This window comes from Lipophrys pholis (assembly GCF_963383615.2).
Source record: "Lipophrys pholis genome assembly, chromosome: 1".
NCBI classification, from domain to species: Eukaryota; Metazoa; Chordata; class Actinopteri; order Blenniiformes; family Blenniidae; genus Lipophrys; species Lipophrys pholis.
This window is the reverse complement of record NC_137635.1, coordinates 38,870,649-38,891,190: the sequence shown is the minus strand read 5'-3', so window position 1 is coordinate 38,891,190 and position 20,542 is coordinate 38,870,649. Positions and strand designations below refer to the sequence as shown.

Below are 20,542 nucleotides of genomic sequence, written 5' to 3'. Positions count from 1 at the left end.
CTCCGCAGACAAACTTCCCCCCCTCATGGTTAAGGACTCTCCGGTGTGATAGCCAGCTCTCACCCCAGCGACCCTGAACTCAGTCATTTTTTAACTATACAAGGGCTTTTACAAAAAAGCTAACTTGAACAGCCATACAATGGCTAAAACATAAACCATATCTCTACTTTATCTCGGTTTTTCAGTTTGATTTTTTTTTTTCTCTTTTTCTTTTTTCGGATGCGTTTGTGTTTTTTTCTTGACTTAAGTCTTTGTTCGCCGTTCTTTACGAGTAGCTGTAATCCAGCCTGCGCTGAGAGGCTCAGTCACAGAGAAATTGGTTTTTGAAATTTTTGTCGGGTATGGTGGAGAGAGGGAGAGGGTGGGCGAGAGGGAGAGAGGGAGGGCAGAGATCGGGTTGGGAGGGTCAAGAGATGGGTTCGTTATTAGTCCAGACATGGACTCACCAGCAGATACAGAGACGGCTTTGGATGGGACAGATCGAGGTGATGCGTTGGTTTGGGGAAAGGTGGAGCCCGGAGATGATTAAAGAGGGTTTGTCAAGGTTATCCACTATCGGAGGAGGTGTGCGGTGCTGTGGAGGGTGAGCGCCGCCTACGGGCGGTGGAAGTCCAGGATCGCTCGGAGCGTTCGGAGCGCTCCGAGGCTAGCGAGGCGGGCCGAAAGCGGTGAACAAAGCCGTCCAGGAAGTCCTGCTGCTGCTGGGTTATGGCTTGGGAGATGAGGCAGGGCAGCGCCTGCAGGCTGCCCGTCACCGAGTCTAGCTTGTCCTCCAAAGTGCCGATGCGCTTGTCCAGTTCCTCACTGCGCTCCTGCAGCTCTGACACCAGGTCATACATCACATTCTGGGTCTAATGATGGAGAGAATTAAATGTGTTTTGGGAGGAGAACGAACAGGAGGACGGAGGAGGAGAGGGAGGGCATAACAGGAAAAACCCCATTAAGAACGGTTACAAATTAATATTTACAAAAGTTACAACAAGAAAAATTTGAAATGTATACTGTGTAATGCTTTGCAAGGGAAAAGGCTCCGGTAAATTCAATGCCTAGACAATCTGTGTCTTACCTACTCGGAATGAAATAATGACAGGAAGCAGTGCGAGGCGAGACTGTATAGCTCCGGCGAGTCAGCATAGATTTTATCTGCCCATAGATTTAGCAACCAGCTTCCCGGTCCTTTTATAGCCAGCGAAGGTCTTTAATGCTTTATGGATTTACTTGACACAACTAATTCATATAATGAAATGTGTCTCCATTATTTAGGCACTTATTGTTCTGCAGTGGATGCAGTGGGAGCAAAAGCTATCTGCAAGATGTTCTCGTGATGAAACTATCACAATTTCTTACTGTAAAAATAAAATGTGTGTGCGTGTGTGTGTGTGTGTATATATAGTGTATACACACACACACACACACACACACACACACACACACACACACACACACACACACACACACATATATATATATATATATATATATATATATATATATATATAATGAAAGTAAGAAAATAGCTCATTGAATGTTATCGGTTGTGTCGGTCGGGTGTTATTGGTTGCTATAAACATTTCATATAAATAAAGTTGAGAAGAGGATTGTCCTGCTGCTTTTACTCTGTTATTGATATTCTCTGGTTAATTTTCAACTATGTGGCTAATCGTTCTCCCTGTTAAATTTAGTTTTTCTGTGTGATCACGTCTCATGCTCTGGTTTTTTTAAGCCACGTTTGTCAAGACATAAGAGGAAGGGTTTAACAATCATGCAAGGAAACCCATAAACTCTCTCAGACAAATCAAACAGAAAAAGATGCAGGTTTCTGTTAAGTAGTGAAACTAAGTATTTGTCCTTCCACCACTGATATGCATATCCATTTTCTATTGTGAAATTCATGCAGTAGTTACCAGCAGTGTCCAAAAAATACCTTTACATGCTTTAGTCATGTGTACATCTGAGGAAGCAGACATGCTCTGTTTGATGTGTAATCAAGAAATCAAAGGGTTGCTTATATGTGGAGCTTGAAAAGAGTGCTGTTGAACTGCCGTCAGGCGTGCACAGATAGATCTGACCATTGAGCCCAGTGAGGGCAGGTAAACACACATTAAAGGGGCTGGCCTTCGAAAAATACACACGGAAGTTCAAATGCCATCCACATCAAATGAAGCAGTAGTCATGCACCTCCCTTTGAACCTCTTCCTCAGCTGGGGTGGGTCAGCTGCCTTCACCGTCTCTCAGGCAGATACTGTTTACTGTGTAAACTCAGGTTCGTCAAGCTCCTGAATTTGTTCTTCACACAGAGCAGATTGTTCTGAACCATACGGCCCGAAAATCTGATTGCATGTGCAGTTTGATCAGTTTGCTTGACAGACAAATAATTATTTCATATTAACGATTCATCAAAAAATATATGTACTTTAACAACGGAATGTAGAACTCATACAGGCTGTGCAAAGAGTGAAAATATCCCTGCTGTTTATTTTGTGTATTTATCATTTTATCTTTGGTATAGTATGTTTTGTATGTGTTATGTTACTTTTATTCTGCCTACATTATATTTGTATAGTATCTTGCATATATTTTGTCCCTATTATAATTTTTTTTTTGTTTATACAATTTCATTATAATATTCTATATAGAATTATTCTATAATTCTATCATTTGTTTTGTAAGGACATTTAAATACATATCAATAAACCTTCTCTTTAAAAAAAAAAAATTTGTGGAAACTAAATTCTGATTTAAAGGTTTGGATATAATAATTAAAATTCCGGGCAAAATTAGTAGTGAACGTTGATTTTGTGAAGTAGAATAATTGATATAGATTGTATTTTACATTATACCCTACATTATTACCTAATTACAATAATGTGAGTATTTGTACTTTGTGAGTTTCACAATTTTGTAACACAACATTGTCCTCTTTCTTAGGTTGTCGTTATGTTTGCTGAACAAGAATATAAGATATTGTGATATGCTAAAATGTACTCCACATAGATAGAACAAGCTGCAGTCCAGTACGAGCCCTCTGTGGGTTTATGAGTGGCCTCTTTCATGTAACATGACAAAACGTTACCACAGCAGCTCATAAGTTTACTGCTTGAGTGAAAACTTGAATGTAATTCTCTGAATACGTACCTTTGCCAGGTCCACCAAGGTGTTAGCCTGATCATTGAGTTTCCTCTGCTCCATCTTCACACTGCGCAGTCTGAGTGAGGGCACAGGGAGGCGTAAACAGGAAAAGGAGGGAAGGAGGACGAAGGAGAAAAAGAGGAGGAGGAGGGAATAAGGAAGGACATGGGAGGAGGACATTTTGCAGGAGTAGAGCATAGAGAGGTGGGTTGTTTGAGTCATAAGGGGACAGAGAAGATCAATAGAGAGGACAGAAGGAGGAAGAGGAGGAACAACACATCTTTTATCAGGACTGATTTCTCATTGATGGCATTGGAAAAATAAAAGACATGCATCGTATGAATATTTACATATCTATATGTATACATACGCAGAAATATATATGTATATATATACATATAAGCATTCCTGGTCTTGGTCAATACAATACCAACCAAAACATGCAAAATTACAGAAGCATACCACACTCATTTTGGAAAAGACGCAGGCTGTTTTTATCATGTTCAAGCTCTTTCTTTTTTTTTTATGGTCATAACAAGATCTTGATCTGACTATAGAACATTGCTTTAAGCTGGAGGCAGCAGCAATTATTTATGTTGTAATGAGAAATAGCCTTGATACGAAGAGATGATTTTGTAACAACCTCAAAAAAAAAAATCTGTTTTTGACTGAGAGTGGAAAAAAAGGCCTCATTTAGAAAAAAAAGAACATTTTGTTAATATTTGGACTTTTTCCATGAAGAATGCAATATGCTTCCATACAATAAAACCTCAAAACCTGTTTGAAATCAAAACATTCCCATCTCTTTCCATCCAAAAGTAAGATGTTAAAAAAAGGAAAAAGATGGCATGCCCCTTGTCAGTGCTGCACACATCTCAGTGGTAGGACTTCATTTATACACACTGGTCATTCAGTTAAGCGTGCAGTGACTATGACCGACTTTGTGCACAATGAAACGCAGAGACTTTATGTGTGTGTCAGCGACATGTGCATGAGCCGACGTGTGTATGTGTGCAGATGCCACAGATAAAAGATGGAGCTTGCAAGAAATAAACTGTCTGATGACACTGCTGAACATAAGGCCACACAGACATTTTGCATAACGTACGCAGCGATACGGTGGACATGTTTTGTGATGCCATCAACACTGTGCCTCCTTATCACTAATCAAATACATTAAGGCGAAGTCAGAGCTGTTTAAGCTGATGTGAATAATGTGTCATTGTTGTGTGTGAGTGTGAGAGGGGACGAATTTACCTGTTCTGCAAATTATGAGACAGGATGACATCCAAGGGCATTTATTCATGTGCAAATCAGTATATCAGAGCGGAGTGAGCCTGCTCGCTTACGGCGCCGTCTCTGTGGGAAACCGTCTCAACTTGTGTGTGTCTGTTTGCTCCGATTTGTTATCTCTTATGGCTGTCGAAGAAAAGGGGCTAAAAGCTAAAAGCACTACTGATTAGTGTGACACAATATGAGGACAATTTCTATCCTGCAGACATAAACCAATGTGTATGACTTTCTCTGCTTTGTCATCGGTATCGTGTACAAATCTGACGTCATATTAGAAAGGACACAAAGGATAAATCACCAGCAATCATTTCAACCTCATTACCCAGTGTGCTCTTATGTCATCAGGAGTGTAGCATGAGTTCTGTGGATGCAGGTTAATATAGCCCGCAGAGCAGCTATATTAATCATGGGCAACATTGATACACTACATCGTAGATGATCATGAACAGCGAGCCAGGCCAACAAAGCCTCAAGCTCATTCTGGACAAAATGCTTTTCTTTTTTTTCTTTCACTCCAGACAAGACCCTTGAAAACTACTGACACGTGTGGGAAAATGTTGATGCTCTTCTTTCATTCCATTCAAGGGAGAATGGGAGGGAGAGGGAAGTAAATGGAACATTAAGGTAAAGAAAAATACCAACAAAAAAAAAAAACAAGTCAGCATCCAGCTTTTTTTTTTTTTTTTCTTTTTCGGTAACAAATGCTTTTTTTTCATGCATGTCAAACGCAGACATGGAGAGGAGGAGGAGGAGGAGGAGGAGGAGGAGGAGGAGGAGGAGGATGTTGAGGAAACAGTAGGAGGAGGATACATAGAAGACTCAACTTACTTCTGAGCTCTGCAGTGATAGAGCAAAACAAAGACAGAACACAGTACAGAGTTTTAACCCCACAACATTCACGAAACGAGTGAAACCATTACACTTCTCACTGTAAGCACGGGGTAAAAGAGGGTCGGGGGAGAGGGGGACGGGGAGGAGGAGGGGTCGGAGGAGGGGATTAAGAAGGACCATTTCACTAGTTTGCATTGTGTGTCTGTGAGTTTGGTGAGCCTACGTTTGAGTGTGTGACTTTGTGTGAGCATACCAATCAGGTGAATTGTAAGGATAAAGTATTATAATACCAACAAGCTACATTTTATTAATACAATAACAAAGCAACTCAGAATACAGCCTAAATATAAACAACGACTTAAATAATTGTAACTACATGTTGTCTTTTTTTAAATATATATTTTTTTTAAGATTTCCCTTTTGTTGGCTGGACGTGGAGGATTCACAGTCACATGACGGAGGTCACGCGTAGCGCAGGACTTACTGGTGAATGGCTTGGAGAAACTTGCGCTGGTGTTTCCGCACCTTGGCGTGATCTATCTTCTTGACCATCTTGGTGTGTTTGTAAATGAGCCATGTTTCCCTGAGTACATTGGCAGCTGTGTTCTTTACCTGTGAAGCAATGTTGAGAAAGTTATGGGACGTGGCTGCCTCTTATCATTATTTTTATCCCCACATGGCACAAAGCAGAGAGACCTGCAACTGCAGCAAATCACCAAGTACATTTAAAAAAAATGAAAAGAAGCAGTATACAACTAGAAGTGAGTGATAAAAGTGTGAGCCAACGCAGATGACTTTAAAAAGCTTTTTTTTTTTTTTAATGACTCAGCAGATTTGCTACTTATGTTTATGACAGTACAAAATGAGAAAAGATTATTACCAATCAAATGTTTTCCACTGATATTATGAAGAGAAATTCATTTGTTTGAACATTTCCACAAAGTCTTTATTTATGTTATATTTTGGTATTTTCACAGATTAATTCTGGACGGGTTTATATTTTATGCAACACTTGAGTAAATCTTCCATGTGTCTGTATTTTACTTGAACATTTTGTCCTCTCCCTGTCGTAGTTCCAATCTTTATTATCTAGCCAGACATTTTCACCATGGTTCACATTGAGAGAGTGGAAATGAACTCTACATGTAATTACATGGATTTACGGTATTTAAATGTGAATAGTAGTGTTCTATATGAAGTCCACCTAAGTTATTATCTGTTTTCTATTTTTAGTTTTTTTTTAAGTAAGTTTCTGACTAAAAATGATGACACAAGTTGAATCATGATCTCTGTCATTGCTCCACACTGATAAACACAGTACTACAATTACTCAACTTGAACAGTCATTTCTAGATGCTTTTAACTGAGAGAACACAACAAATGTACAAGTATGTACATACTCAGGGTCAATTTCTTCTGACCCATTGACTTGTGTCTTCTGTAGTGGACATGTTGACCACAGATATTCCTCTCCGGTGTATGACAAATTAAACCCTGGGCTTTGCAGTAATGTATTGTATGAAACAAGATGCCAAAAAGTAAGACTGAATCTGACTGAAATCTTTATAAGGGAAATATATATTTTTTTAAATTTTAGAATCCTATGACCTGTTATGTGATGTGGTCTTTACATAACTTAAACTTATTTCCCCTCAATTTTATAATTACATTTTAAATTAAAAGCATCCATCCACTCATCAAACAAAATAAAAGAGTCACACAAAAGGCATTTTTCTGTTATTACAAGAACTTCTACAAAAGCGTCACTGATCTCATTCTTTAGCACAATGTCTGAATCATGCATTCTGAAGCATTATGTGTCATTAACACATCATTTCAATTAGTTAGAAACAGGAAAAAATAGTATCTTTACTTGGCTTACTAAAGGTTAACCAAAACACAATCTTGTAGTTCCAGTGTGTGTGTGTGTGTGTGTGTGTGTGTGTGTGTGTGTGTGTGTGTGTGTGTGTGTGTGTGTGTGTGTGTGTGTGTGTGTGTGTGTGTGTGTGTGTGTATAAACGTATACAGGACATGTCGGTAAAAGAGGGCAATTGATGTTCTTGGCCTTTCCATGTTGTTTATTGGCCTCTTTTACACGACACATGACACCAACCGAGCCATGTTTACTGCCTTTGGAGAAGGCACGGATAGTAATGCAAAACATTTTTAAGATGAGTTAGAAACTAATCTGTTTGCATTTTTTTTTACCCCCCAGTTAAATACACTGCAAGGAACAAGCATGATGCTGTAACAGTGTGACTCACTCGTTTGCAGAGTTGTGTGTCCATCATGAAGTTGTGGACATGTTTTTCAGCCTTGGTCAGCTCCAGCTTTCTGGCCACCACTGCAACCACCAGTGCAGTGCAACCAGCTCCCTGTTGTGATGAGACAGGGCCAGACAAGCTCTGAGACATGTGCTGAGGAATGTTTTTGGTTTTTACACTGTGAAGATGAATGAGATGAACGATGAGGAGTGGCTGATTTCTAAAGTCACATGACTCAGTAAAGGGCTTCCGTCTGTTTGTGAAACGGCGACAAATCTTTGATTGTTTCAGTGGGCTCAATAAGTGCATGTAACAGTAAGTAAATAGTGAGCAAACAGAGAGGGAGAGATTTATACGTGGGATAGTCGCTGTTCCATTTCGTTTCTATCTCTGTAATTAATGTGAATTAAATCTAAGCCAGGCTTCTAATACAGACTTTGATTTGTTTTCATACAAAACTTAAGCTCAGTAAAGATGGAAAGTAGTGACAAAACAACCAATATGAACATTACCTGTATTAAGCAACTCACTGAAACTGAGGGTATTTTTAGGGTTAGGGTTAGTTTATAGTGCTAAAGTTTGTGTAACATTAAGTTTTGTTTTATATCTGAAATGTGTGAAGTGGTTTTTTTTAGAAAGGATGCAATGTGGATTTTTGGGATTTGAGTATTCATTTGGGAGGAGTTGTTGTTGTGTTTATGTATAATGGTGGTTCATGAATAACTTGGAATAAAGACAGGGTTTAGATAATATACACATGTTTTGTAGAGCTCTGTGAAGCGAATTCACAGGTAAGCCACTACTCCAGTTACTACAGCATACGCATGATAAAAAGGACATCTATAGATAATGTTGACATTGTGAACTTGATAATGTAGTGTCAATTTTTTTTTTTTGCTCCTTCCGTGTTGACAAACAGCTGTTTCTTGTTCTCATATTAAAGCTGCATGCTTCAGAAGTTGGGTTATTTCCATTTGGCATTTTTCCTTGTTCCTGCTGAAATGACCATATTGCTGTGAAGCTGGGACATTCACGAGCTGGGAAGGTCTTTTTTTTTTTTTCCGAATTAATAAATTTATTCACATGACAATAACAAACAAGAAACAAGAACTTTATCAGTTACTGTGTTTTTCTGCTGATAACACATTGAGTGATCATCATAACTGTTTACAGACAAAAAGTCTGGGAGGAAGTTTCGTGGCTTATGCCGCCGAGAACGAGCAAAAATAAGATAAACCAGTTATTTGTTCTTTATTTTTCACCAAAATTACGGCAATTTTGAGTGACATCAAGTTTCTAGGAGCTCAAGACTTCCGAGTTAATCATGAAATAGTGTTTCAAAAGAGGTCATGCAGGTTCAATATGAAAAAAAAAACCAACCCTTCATTGCTTCACAGTGAATGGGTATAAAAAGTGTAGCTCTGATTGTTTGGATTTTATTTTGGCCTTTTCTAAATTTTCAGCATAAGGCACATCGCATTGCTGTGCATCCTTGAGGAGTCGTCACTTCTTTCCTGAATATATAAAGAATAATCCTCAGTTTAACATATAAACGGTCAAGTCATTTCCGCAGCAGCAGCCCACTGTTCTTCTTCGCCGATATAAAGTGATCCTCAGTGGTGTCAAGTGAAGTCAGAGCTGCTCGGCTGCTGCTGTGACGAAAGCCAGAGAGTGAAGAGGAGGGCGAGCGGGAGTAGAGGTGTGCATCGTGACACATATTTTAAAGGAGGACTCGTTGAAAGTGGCACTGTTAACATCAGCCATAGCATTATGACCACTGTATTTATCAGGGTCTCTGTTCGTGACCGAGATTTTGAAATTCTTCAAAATTTGAATAATATTGATGATTTAGGGTCGTTTTAGAAACAAAAGGGGGGGCCACCATGACATCAGGCAGGGTGCCTGATGTTTTATAACTTTTAATCATTTGATGTTTTAGTGCTGTAAATATCCAAATTAGTATTTGTTTAATGGTGATTTCTTTCCTTAAAGTAACTCTTGTTGATAATAGTATTAAGTTCGGTGTGCAGAGCAGTTCAGGTAAAACTTGCATTATCTGAGTGAAGACAAGAGGAACTTACCATGATCCCTGTAAGCAGACACACGCCTTTCCCACAGTACGTGTGTGGTACCATGTCCCCGTAGCCAATTGAGAGGAAGGTTATCGAGATGAGCCACATGGCTCCCAGGAAGTTACTGGTCACTTCCTGTTTGTCATGATACCTGAAGTAACGAAGACAAGCAGAGGTGGGAGACACACAGTCAGCAAGAGTGAACACGTTCTCCGGGCTGCGAGCATGCTGAAGACCGACATGGTGCCGTGTGATCCAAACCAAAGGGGGGGGGGGGGGGTGTAGGTGGGGGGAGGGGACGTGTGTGTGTGTGTGTGTGGGGGTGTGGGGGTGGGTGGGTGTGGTGGGGTGGTGTGTGTGTGTGTGTGTGTGTGGGGGGGGGGGGGGGGGGGGGGGGGGGGTCCAATGGGAGAAAGAAGTCATGACTTCAGGTAAGATGTCTGAGCTACAAATGCCACCTTGGCAGAGGATAGAAATGAAAAGATCAATCTGTATTCTCCGTAACAACAATGGAGGAATATTACATTTTGCAGTTCTCAGGCTGTTATTACATTTTCTCTGGAAAACATTTACTAATCGGTGGGAAATACAAGCAAATGTGTCACTTTTTATTCAAGTCTAGTGAAATGCTCTTCGGGAATGTATCTTATTGTTAGTGCATGTCGATGTTAACATGAAGGATGTGAAGGGACATAAAAAAAATAATAATTATAAAAAAGGGTCTGAAGGCCAGATCACTTACTCTGGTCGCACCTTAGCAAAAAAAACAAAACAAAACTTAGCAACACAGGTCAAACCCATTTTGACAGCTCAACACATGTACTGTACATCGGTTCTTTCAAAAATGCAAAAACTGCTAATGACGTTTTTCTTTTTTTTTTGTCACAGTTTGTTGCAAATCTTTCCACACAGAAAAAAAAGAGGTTTGGCAATGCTAATCGTCACTTCAAACATGCTGTTTGCTGAAAATAGCTGACAGCCATGCTTGAATTGTCAGTCCAAAGGCCCCTCATGTGTATGCAAAAGACACTTTCATATTGAGAAGAGAAGACGACGTACAAAGCTGCATTGAGGATGACATTCCCATACCTTTTTTCAGCAAGACAAAAGTCCATCACAGAGGCAAATCTGCCTCATCCACCCACCCTCATTCAACTCGCCTGATTATTCCCAATGGGCTGTCTAGGAGGAGATCAGATAAGAATTCATTGTGGAGGTAAAAATTAAATATTCATTAAGCACTCTGATACAACATCTCACTAACATCCTTATGACAAGACAATGTAGATTGAGTCTAATTTCCTGGGATTTTGTCAAGGCTTTTCTGAGATGGATTCTGGCCGAGCCAATCATGAATTTCCAATGAGTTTGAGCTATCCAGGAGCGACCCAGCGTGTGGCCTCGAAATGACCAGAACAATCTCCTCTAATGAGTGCACAAGTACTGACTGTATCTTAAAGGTGAGTTTCCTCTGGGGGAAAAAAAACAAGCAGTGCCGTTTAAAAGAAAGAAAAAAAAAAAATCCCCCTTCTCCTCCAAGACAGGTCATTGCTATCAAATATCATAGATTAGAGAATCATGCCTTCTGCAGTTCTTAGGAGTCCCACTCTCAAGTTTCTATCCATGCTTAAAGTCAGGGGAAAGGAAGGGGGGGGGGGGGGGGGGGGGGGGGGGGGGGTCGTAGCTGTGAGCATTTTTGTCCCACAAAATGTCAAAACGTGTGTGGTCTGTGGGATTCAAGCTTTTTAAATGACATGCAGAGAAGCAGTCTGTACGGTACCATGCAGGAAGAAAAAAGATGTCTGCATCCTGCATGCTTCAAAGCCAGTATATTGAGAGCAGGAAGCAATGAGAAAACCTGGGCTTTATTAGGAAATGTAAACCACCTCTGACAAACGCTGCAGTCTTAGCAGGTGGAGGGGGAATGCATGTCTTCTTGGACAGGCTTTCATTTGTAAACTGTGCGGTAAAGGATTGGATGAGTAACAAAAGAAGAAGCTCATTGAATTTGACACCGCTGTCTCTTTTACCTGCATCCCAACACTTCACCAGCTGCCCTTTGATCGCTGCCAGGGGGCTAAACTTGATCAGCTGGCTAAATATTGTAATTACAAGTGACTAGTATGTTAATTTCATTCATCTTGTCATCAAGGGGTGCGGAGAGTGAGTCATGTCTTCAAGGCAGGCAGAAATGTGCTGCACCTTTCAGCACAGGGAGTGAGGTATTACACTGTAATACAGTGGGCTTTCCTCAATTGTTTGGCTGTCCCATGAATATGCTAAAAAAAAGTCCAGAAAGTGCCATTGTCTCCTGTTTGACAAGCTACTTTTTTTTTTTTTTTAACAGTGTGTGTGTGTGTGTGTGTGTGACTTTACGTTTCCATCGCGCATACTCGTTCTCGGCTCTGAAAAATAGCCGGAGACAGCAGCACGGGAACAGAGACAGAGGCAGAACGGGGGAGCTAATCGATAGCGTTTTAAGGCTCTCAATATACTGTGTCACGTTTTGGAATAGCATGGAGAAGAGCTGGCACCACTTTCAACCTATTCCAGGACAAGAGGTATATAATGTCATGAGCAGTTCGTTTTATTCCCCACTGTAAAATTCTCCCTGACAGACACTCACAGCAAACGCTTTATTCCCCAATCAATTACTCAAACATTTCAGGGTTCAGCCAATACCGATCCAAGTAATATTCTAAATTACATCTGAATGAAAGCTGCACTTCTTTGATGAGTGAGAGGAGAGATTAAAATGTACGAAGGACACGGGGTGGATAGAGTCTAAAGTTCCCACTATCAGCGAAACAGGTCAACAACACCAAAAAGAGACAGTAACACTGACAGCAGCTTCTCAGCAACTTCATTGTCCAGCAACACATCTGGCCCGTTCCCAACATCCATCCTAATGTGCATTTCATAAACTAGTAATGAATTTTCCAGTCAATTGGTTTGTTGTCTTATGATCTCAAATAAGTTTGTAAGAATTACATCAGTCACAGCAAAAGAACACAAATCCTCTATATATATATATACACAAAGTAAAGATTGAACCAGCGTGAATGAGCCACACTTTCCTTTATCATTATCCATGGACTCACACACGCATGCGCCCATGCACGCACGGGTGCACATGAAAGCTTGCACACACACACACAAGCAAACTGTCAACATTAATTAGAATTTTGGATTAAAAACACAACTATGTGTGATAATTCTGACATAAAAGCACTAAACACATTAAATATGGGTGTAACTGTGCTTCAATCTTACGTTCAAGAGAAATTGTGTTATCCGCATTTACATTTACAAAAACTTGTCATTCTTACAACTGAATCCTCTTCACAGGAAGGAAATCTGCAAAGCATTACCTGGATATCAATGTGAAGAAAGCAGGATATTATTGAGTTTTACTACTGTATTCTGAGCCCCCAATAAACAAACACGTGCTTTAAAACGAGGAAAGATATGTAAAACCAGTTTTCTTCACAATTAATTACATTTCAAAGTTCCTATCAGAGGACCACAATCCTGCCTGAGTGTGTACACTCCTCCACTGGGCAGCTCCTCCAGCACGGCAGAGGATTTCCTTCACACTGGAAAGCTTCTGCTTAACATTCTGCAGCTATCGCCTGCATACAGTAGCGGCACAGCCTCAATCCCCCTTCTGCAGCAGACAAGCCCAAATTAAAAAGATTTCTCTGCTTGAAGTGCTCGTCTTACTGATAGAAATGAGTTGGAGCACTGGCTGCGATTGCACGGGGACAAATATGTCGGGATGTTCCTCTGGCAGAGTGTTAGTTGCAGTAAACATGAGCAGATTAAACACAAATGATGACCTAATTGAAAAAAAAAAAAAAAAAAAAAGCAAACAGTTTTTCTACAGAACAGCCAATGTGCAAAGCAGGGTAGGGAGCAAGCAGCAGCAGCAGCAACCTCCAAGTGGACTGCATCTATTTTATCTTGTGTGTATGGTCTTGTACTTTGAAGCGAGAAGACAGAAATGCCAATAATTTCTCACAATCATCAACAATAAGCTCCAGATACAATTATTTAGGATTGTATCCAAGAAATGCAATAAATAGTTCATAATTATAAAAGAAGAAAAAAAGCAGTGATGCTAAAAAAAAAAAAGAAAATTTAAAAAAAAGAAAAATAGAAAAGAGAAGGATGGAAGACATAGAAGCCCCCGACCCTTTAAAAGTCCCCACCTGGTTATAGTGAAAGTCTTTTTAGAGATAAATTAACCTAAACGATGCAGGCACCAGAGGATATTCTATTTCAGGATGTTCTTGTTCCACCAATGTTTACTTTTCTCTTTAAACGAGTTATTCAGTTATTTGATGCAATAAGAAGGTGGTGTGATGTTGCGAATCACAGCTGAGTAAAATAGTGGTCTGTTGTTAAAGCCAGCAGATGTACAGTGGACTCCGTACAGAGTGTAAAATCATTTGGTGCAAACAAGACAGTCATCCATTTGTATGAAAACATTCACGAACAAACAAAATCATTCCAGTTTAATCTAACTTTTCTGATCAGGTACTTTTGTTGCAGTTAAAACTAAAAGGTCTTAACAAGTATCGAGCGAGTTGCCATGGAATTTGCAGGACACAGTTATATCTACTTCAGGACATAGTTCACTTTTAATTCCCTCACTTATCCTCTTGTGCCTCATGAATGATTTCTATCTGTCCCTCCATCCATCCATCTTCTTTCCCGCTTCTCCTGTTCAGGGTCTCGGGGTGCCGGAGCCGGTCCCAGCTCACTCTGGGCGAGGGTAGGATACACCTTAGACAGGTCGCCAGTCTGAAATTCACTGCAATGTGGCAGCGCCACAATATGATTTTGGAGGGGTCCATAATTCTAAATGCTGTACGGGCTCCTCCTTCAGAGACCTCCCTAATGTGAAATACTGACTTTTTTACCTGTACTGTTTCCTTGTAAGTCAGCTGCGAAAAAAAAAGAAAAAAAGCTTACATTCACTATAGGTAAAGGAGATGTACTTATAAAATATAAAACATGCAGAGTACAAAAAATGTGCAGCCATCTTCATCTCCTGGCTTTGTGCCTGAGTTCAGCTCCGTTCAGTGAATTCTTAAACACACCCAGGCAGCCAAGGGGCTCAATGTCACAGTGACTCTTCGTCTGAAAACCAAACATGGAGGAGTGGCAGTCTCACAAGTTGTGTTGTAATTGTGCTTTTGCCAATTAACACAAACTAAACCAACCGGAGGCTTCCTGCATGACTCGGCTTGTGACACTGGTCCAGCTTTGATACATCTTGTGTGTTTGTGCCTCATCTATAGATCGACCAAAAGAAAAAAACTGACAACAGAGCTGACATGTCTTCTCGGTTATTATTATTTTTGTATATTGTAAAATAAGTCAGCTAATATTAGAGCTTATCAGAATTATTAAGCATAGGGTTTTAAAGTCAGACCTCTCTCTGACCTCCTGCCAGCGTCCTTCCACATCTACAAGCCGACCAGACAGGAGTGCTGTTCAAGAGGCCTTTAATCTCAATGTTTCAGTCCTTATGTGTCTGGGGAGGTTATCAGATAGAAGGTGTCCTATTACAGACAGTTCATCGAATTAGGCCAGAGACACCTCCAAAAAAAAAAAGAAAAGAAAGAAAAGAAACTGTGCAGTGAATTGACACTATAGTTGTTCTCCAGTGCAGATTGGATGAGTCTGAACTAAAAACAAGCTCCACATAGTCCCCACATCATTTCATAAAAAAGGTATTCCTCTTCCAGAAATATAATGCTCCATTTGTTGCACGATATAGGACATCCGACCTTCAGGACACACATACACATCTAAGTCTTTAAACACCAGCTCCACTGCCAGCTCAGCACACCTCAGCATTTTCTTTCCTCTTCCCAGTCTTCCCAATGCACTCAGCACATCACAGAATGTGCTGTAATCCTGCCCACAGCACCACGTCTGGCTTTAAAGGATGATCGTGCATTTTAGAATTAACTGCCTGTTCACCCACAACCAGGGGTCCCAAACAAACACCAACTTAAATCAAGCTGTTGCTCATTTTCTAACTATTTCTTTACTTTCCTATGATACATCAAATCTCACTACGGAGTTACCAGAGAGCACAAGTCTCATCAGTGAGTCAGTGAAGCTAAGCGATTCTTCAGAATCAGAGAGTTTTGAGTTTTGAACTGTAAACAAGTGCCGGTCATAACAGACCTGCAGGAAGATAAAGTAATTGCTCAAGTGCATTGGCGTGCTTCAGTAAAACAGTGACAGTAGCCATTATCTTAAGCTGTTTTCAAACAAGGAACAATATTGCTTCAAGATTGTATGTGTCTTACAACAAGAAGCATGTTCACATCCCTCGTTAGGCTGATATGTTTTGTAGCTTCTGAGCTATCAGCAACCATACGAGGACTGGGCATTATCTAAAAAAAAAACATTTCACACCGAGGAGATTTTTCCTCTCTCCTGTGAATTTGGTGACAGTGAAAAGCTCTGTAGCCTTGTATCACTTTTATTCGGACTGTTATTCTCTGAGAATGCCAGTTTTCATTGTTCTTTCTTTCTGTCTAAATATTCTATACACCCAATATGAGAAGCAGTAAGAAAAGTTTTCACTCAGACATCTGATGTTCATACTTGTTGAGTTAGACTATTTTTCAGACTTGCTTGGTGACTGTGACTATCATCTATACATTTTGACTGTAGACTTCAACTTCAATTCAACAAGTTTGCATCTCTCTTGAAATCAAACATGCATTGTCTGTCATTTCCTATTTTAATCAACAGTAACTTAAAACAAACAATGACGTTTCTGTATTGTCTGGGGCGATTTGCACCAGGGGGCTTGAAACAGTAAAGTTGTAGAATCGACCTGAATATTTCATGTGAACCTGCGGTTGGTGTTAGAAAGTTCAAGTTGCACCGGTGTGAATTTCCCTGGTTAGACATTCGGACAGCTTGTTCTTGCCTCGCCTGTTTGTATCTTGTGGCTAAGCGATGACACAATCTGGATGTCCGACTTTGGGTGGAGGTGTAGCCGACTCGTAACTCAAGCCTGATAATCTGCTGCTGCGCTCGGAGGGAAAGTCGGCTAAACTTTCCGAGAGCCTGTGTTTGACATAGCCTACAGGTATTCTGGATAGAGCAGGGTGAGAAACGGCGGCCTAGCATCACCTCAAAATAAAGCATTTTGTTTGAGATAACAGAGTCACAACAGGAGAGGAAGAGAATTAGATAACAGTTAAAGAGGGAAAAAAGGAGCGAGAAAACCAGGGAGACAGGCAAGGCATGCATGCAAGTGTGTAACGGAGTTTGAGCTGGATTAGGCCTGCTTGTTATGGATAAAGAAAGGCAAAGGGACAGGGAATCAGTAGTGGATGAGGAGAAACTGCAAAGCATGCCACGTTAGATGGGTACAGTAGGAGATCTGCACAGGATCACAGGATCAGTCAGGAGTAAGAGAGAGAGAGAGAGGGAGGGAGCTTTTTGGTAGTGAGGGAGAAGCCAAAAGAGCTTAGTTAAGGAGCTTAGTTGAGGTAGGTTAGCTCTGAAGATTGGCTGTATCAAGAACGAAGGGAAAAGGGGGGCAGTGACCAGTGTTCAATCCATGTACTGTAACATTACCATTTTTCCCCATCTCCACCCTCCCTCCACCCGTCTCTGTCTCCCTGGTTGTGTGTCTTTCATTCCCCCCATCTAGGCATTTTCCAGGTAGACGCCGTGTTCGTCCAATCTCACACCGTACTGCCCTTTGATTTAGCCAGGAGCGTGGTCAATGTGACAGTGTAACGGCGCATTTAACGGGAGATACAAGTCACACACAGCACTTTAGGAAACAAGCGCCTCTTTATTTTCTCCATTTCTTTGTTTTTTTTTGGTTGTTTTATTTTGGTAAATTGAAATGATGGGATTGAAAAGTAAACATGAACACTTGCATGCGGTTTCAGTGTTTACTAAAGGAAGAGGGAAGGGGGTGACAATAGGCTTATGGATGCAAACGAAAACTATAGACACTGCATTCAACACAGAACAAAAAACTCCTGTTTCAAAGGTGTCTCCGTTTAAGTGTGCAGCGAGGGAGAACAATGCTCTCATTTACCTTCCTAACTTTAAAGACTACTTACGTATATGTATCGAACGCTGTGCTAAATAGTTATCCACACTCCGGATCATACTGACCTTCACTAGTACCACATCTACTACACAAAATTGTTCTCTTCTTGGATGCCCAGACCCTCTTTTGGAGACAAAAAAACAAACTGTCTTCATCTTCAGAGAAAGCTCTTTTAGGTAGAAGCAACAAAAGTCTGCGGGAAACCATTATAACACTGTTCAATTAATTTTGTAAAGGGAGACACATAATGAGATGGTAATGTGTGAACACAAAGGACAGAAAGGCTTTTGCTCCTCAAAAATCTTTGGAGTTGCAGCTAAAAAGACTATGGATCTATAACAATTGCATAAGGAGAGGGAGAGGGAAAAAAATGAGAAAAGACAAATTGCCCTCTGGCAGACTCGTGAAGGAGACTTGAAGGAGTTGCTCCATTTTAGTACAAATCTCCTCCTCCTCCTCCTCTTCCTCCAGCTTCTACCAACCTGACGCACAACCGTGAGCAAAGAGACGCTTGCTTCAAAGTGCTGTTCACACCGTCGATCTCTGCTGTGCTCCTACAGCCACTAAAAATCTGGTTTCTCAGCAGAAGAATGGCGGCACTTTGACGCCACCTCCAGGGCCTACATCCTCATTCTGTTTTGGCCCTTCCAAGTTTGAAAAGGACTCATCTGTGAATTTGTTTCAGCGGGGCTGCCCATTCTCCCCACTACCACCCCCGCCCTCCAACCCGACTCAAGGCAGCAGTGGCGCCAGCTCAGTGAAAAAATGGTAAGTTGGTTTTTCCACGGCTAGAGAACGAGGACTCACATGGTATCCCTATGGAGCAGCATAGTGGGGAAATAGAAAGTACAACAAAACATTATACAAACACACACACGCACACATGCACGCACACATTCACATGTGCGTGCATGCGCCCATCCAAAGTAACGCACATAACGTACAAACAAAAATCTGCCAAAATGGACACGTCATCCTGAAACTGAAGCTAAATGTCTAAACATGCACCAATCATGGAAAGTCTACATAGATTCTGAGTTCCAGACTGAACCCAGCATATACTGAGTTTGGCATGTGCAGTTTTCACATGTTCATTGCTACTGTTTCTTTGCATTCCTGTTTTTTGAGTTAATAGGCCCAACTGATGATAATAAGGCAACTTTTCAGCCAGTTTAGCCCGTCGGATAGTTGACTTTAAGGCCACGAGGCCTAAAAGAGATTAAAACCTGCCACCGTATTGGTTCTACACTCTCACGCCTGTTATACTTTATTATGTCAAATGGGCTGATTCCCTTCATAAGGTTTAAGTCCATCAGCCAATCTTTTGGAGGTGCTGAAGGTCTGACGGGATCCAGGGTCAGGAGTGAAAAGGGGAGGTTAGTGACATGTTAACATGGGGGGAGTTAAGAGGAGGGATACAGGGAGGAATGGGGAGGGGGTCCTTAGTAAAAGCAGGCAAAGGGAGAATATTATGAATCTGTCGCCAGGACCTGGCCAAAAGGGTGAAAGAAAAGCTTTCCTCTGACCTGATGCTCCACTTTTACGATGTAGTACGTACAGTAGCATATTGGGTCCGAAAAGCTTTGCCGCTATAGATCTTCTGCCCTCCACCCGCCCTAGTCAAGTCCCCCTTCCACACCAAGTATGCAAAAAATGACTTTAAAACATCAAAGCTAGCATTAACGGCTCATTTCCCTATGCAAATGCAAAACGAGAAAGAAAGAGAAAGCTTTTCATTCCTCCCTGCCTCTTTCATTTTCAGTGAGAATCATTGCTGCCCCCTTGAGACCAAGCCCGATGCGCAGTCTTGGGTAGAAAACGGGTTAGGGGATCCTGGGGGCTGCTCTGCATTACCAAAACAAACCATTCAGCAAACAAACAATTAGACACTCATGAATTATGGACAAGCCATCTAAAATAGCAATAAAAAGAAGGAGTGAGAAGTCGTGAAGCGAGTGCTGCGCTAATGAAACGTATGTCGTGGTGTTTTTAAAGACTCAAGCAGTGGTACAGTATGTGGGAATATCGATGTATGCTTCCCTGCACGCATGTGTAGAGTATCTACATGTAACCTGTTCTGTTGACTCAGCATTTTTCTGTGGATGGTTGCAGGTGAGCGACAGAAAACAAAGCGACACTGAGAAGCATGGGACAACAACAGAGACAAAAGTGATAGAAGAAAAGGTGTCTCGTAATCCAGAATGCACACTGGTGCCTCGGCCATTTTGTTTGTCAGTTTGAACCCAACAACATCCATTATTCACAACCCCGTGTTTACCTCTCGCAGACACGCACAGTCCATGCAGCAATGATCCAGGAGGATATACTGAACACCAGCAGAACAGTTCCTGGACAGATGGTCATGAGGGTCTTCATGACAAAGCGTGTGTTGAAGTTGATCTTGTTGAGGGCGCCGATGCTGCGGGACGAAGCGTCCGTGAACAGCTTGCTGTGGAGTAACATGACCCTGCCGATCAGGTAGAGTCTCAGGAACATGGGGATGGAGAGGATGATGTCCACGTCCGCATCAGCCACCGACGGCGTGTAGGTAAAGGCCAGCCGCGCCGTCCACGTGAAGACGTACTGACCCGGGATGGGATGGATGGCACACACCAGCAGCTCCAGCACGATAAAGAAGATTCGCTCATAAGTCATGGCTATCCTCCAATCGTCCGCACCATTGTCGACCATAAACAGCTGAAGCAAAACAGACGAGGGAAAAGGACATGTTGATTTCACAGTTTATCATTAAATCAGAATTCTTCCTACGAGTAGGAAGTTATGAATTTCAACGGGGTTTTTTTAAATTCTGTATATACAATCTACACCTCTGTTTTTGGAATTAA

General features: G+C 41.2%; 1 protein-coding gene across 1 annotated transcript in view; it reads right to left on the bottom strand.

Annotated features, from left to right (window-relative positions):
• Window positions 1–216: 216 nt before the first annotated feature.
• Window positions 217–20,542, bottom strand: part of kcnn1a (potassium intermediate/small conductance calcium-activated channel, subfamily N, member 1a) — a 53,940-nt gene continuing 33,614 nt past the window's right edge. Inside the window, exons 4-9 of the mRNA XM_080463826.1 lie at window positions 19,975–20,393; window positions 9,599–9,740; window positions 7,518–7,628; window positions 5,738–5,865; window positions 3,136–3,205; window positions 217–851 (exon numbers count right to left, since the gene is read on the bottom strand). Coding sequence (XP_080319952.1) covers window positions 546–851; window positions 3,136–3,205; window positions 5,738–5,865; window positions 7,518–7,628; window positions 9,599–9,740; window positions 19,975–20,393 — 1,176 coding nt within the window. The 3' untranslated portion in view covers window positions 217–545. The remainder of the gene's footprint in view (window positions 852–3,135; window positions 3,206–5,737; window positions 5,866–7,517; window positions 7,629–9,598; window positions 9,741–19,974; window positions 20,394–20,542) is intronic.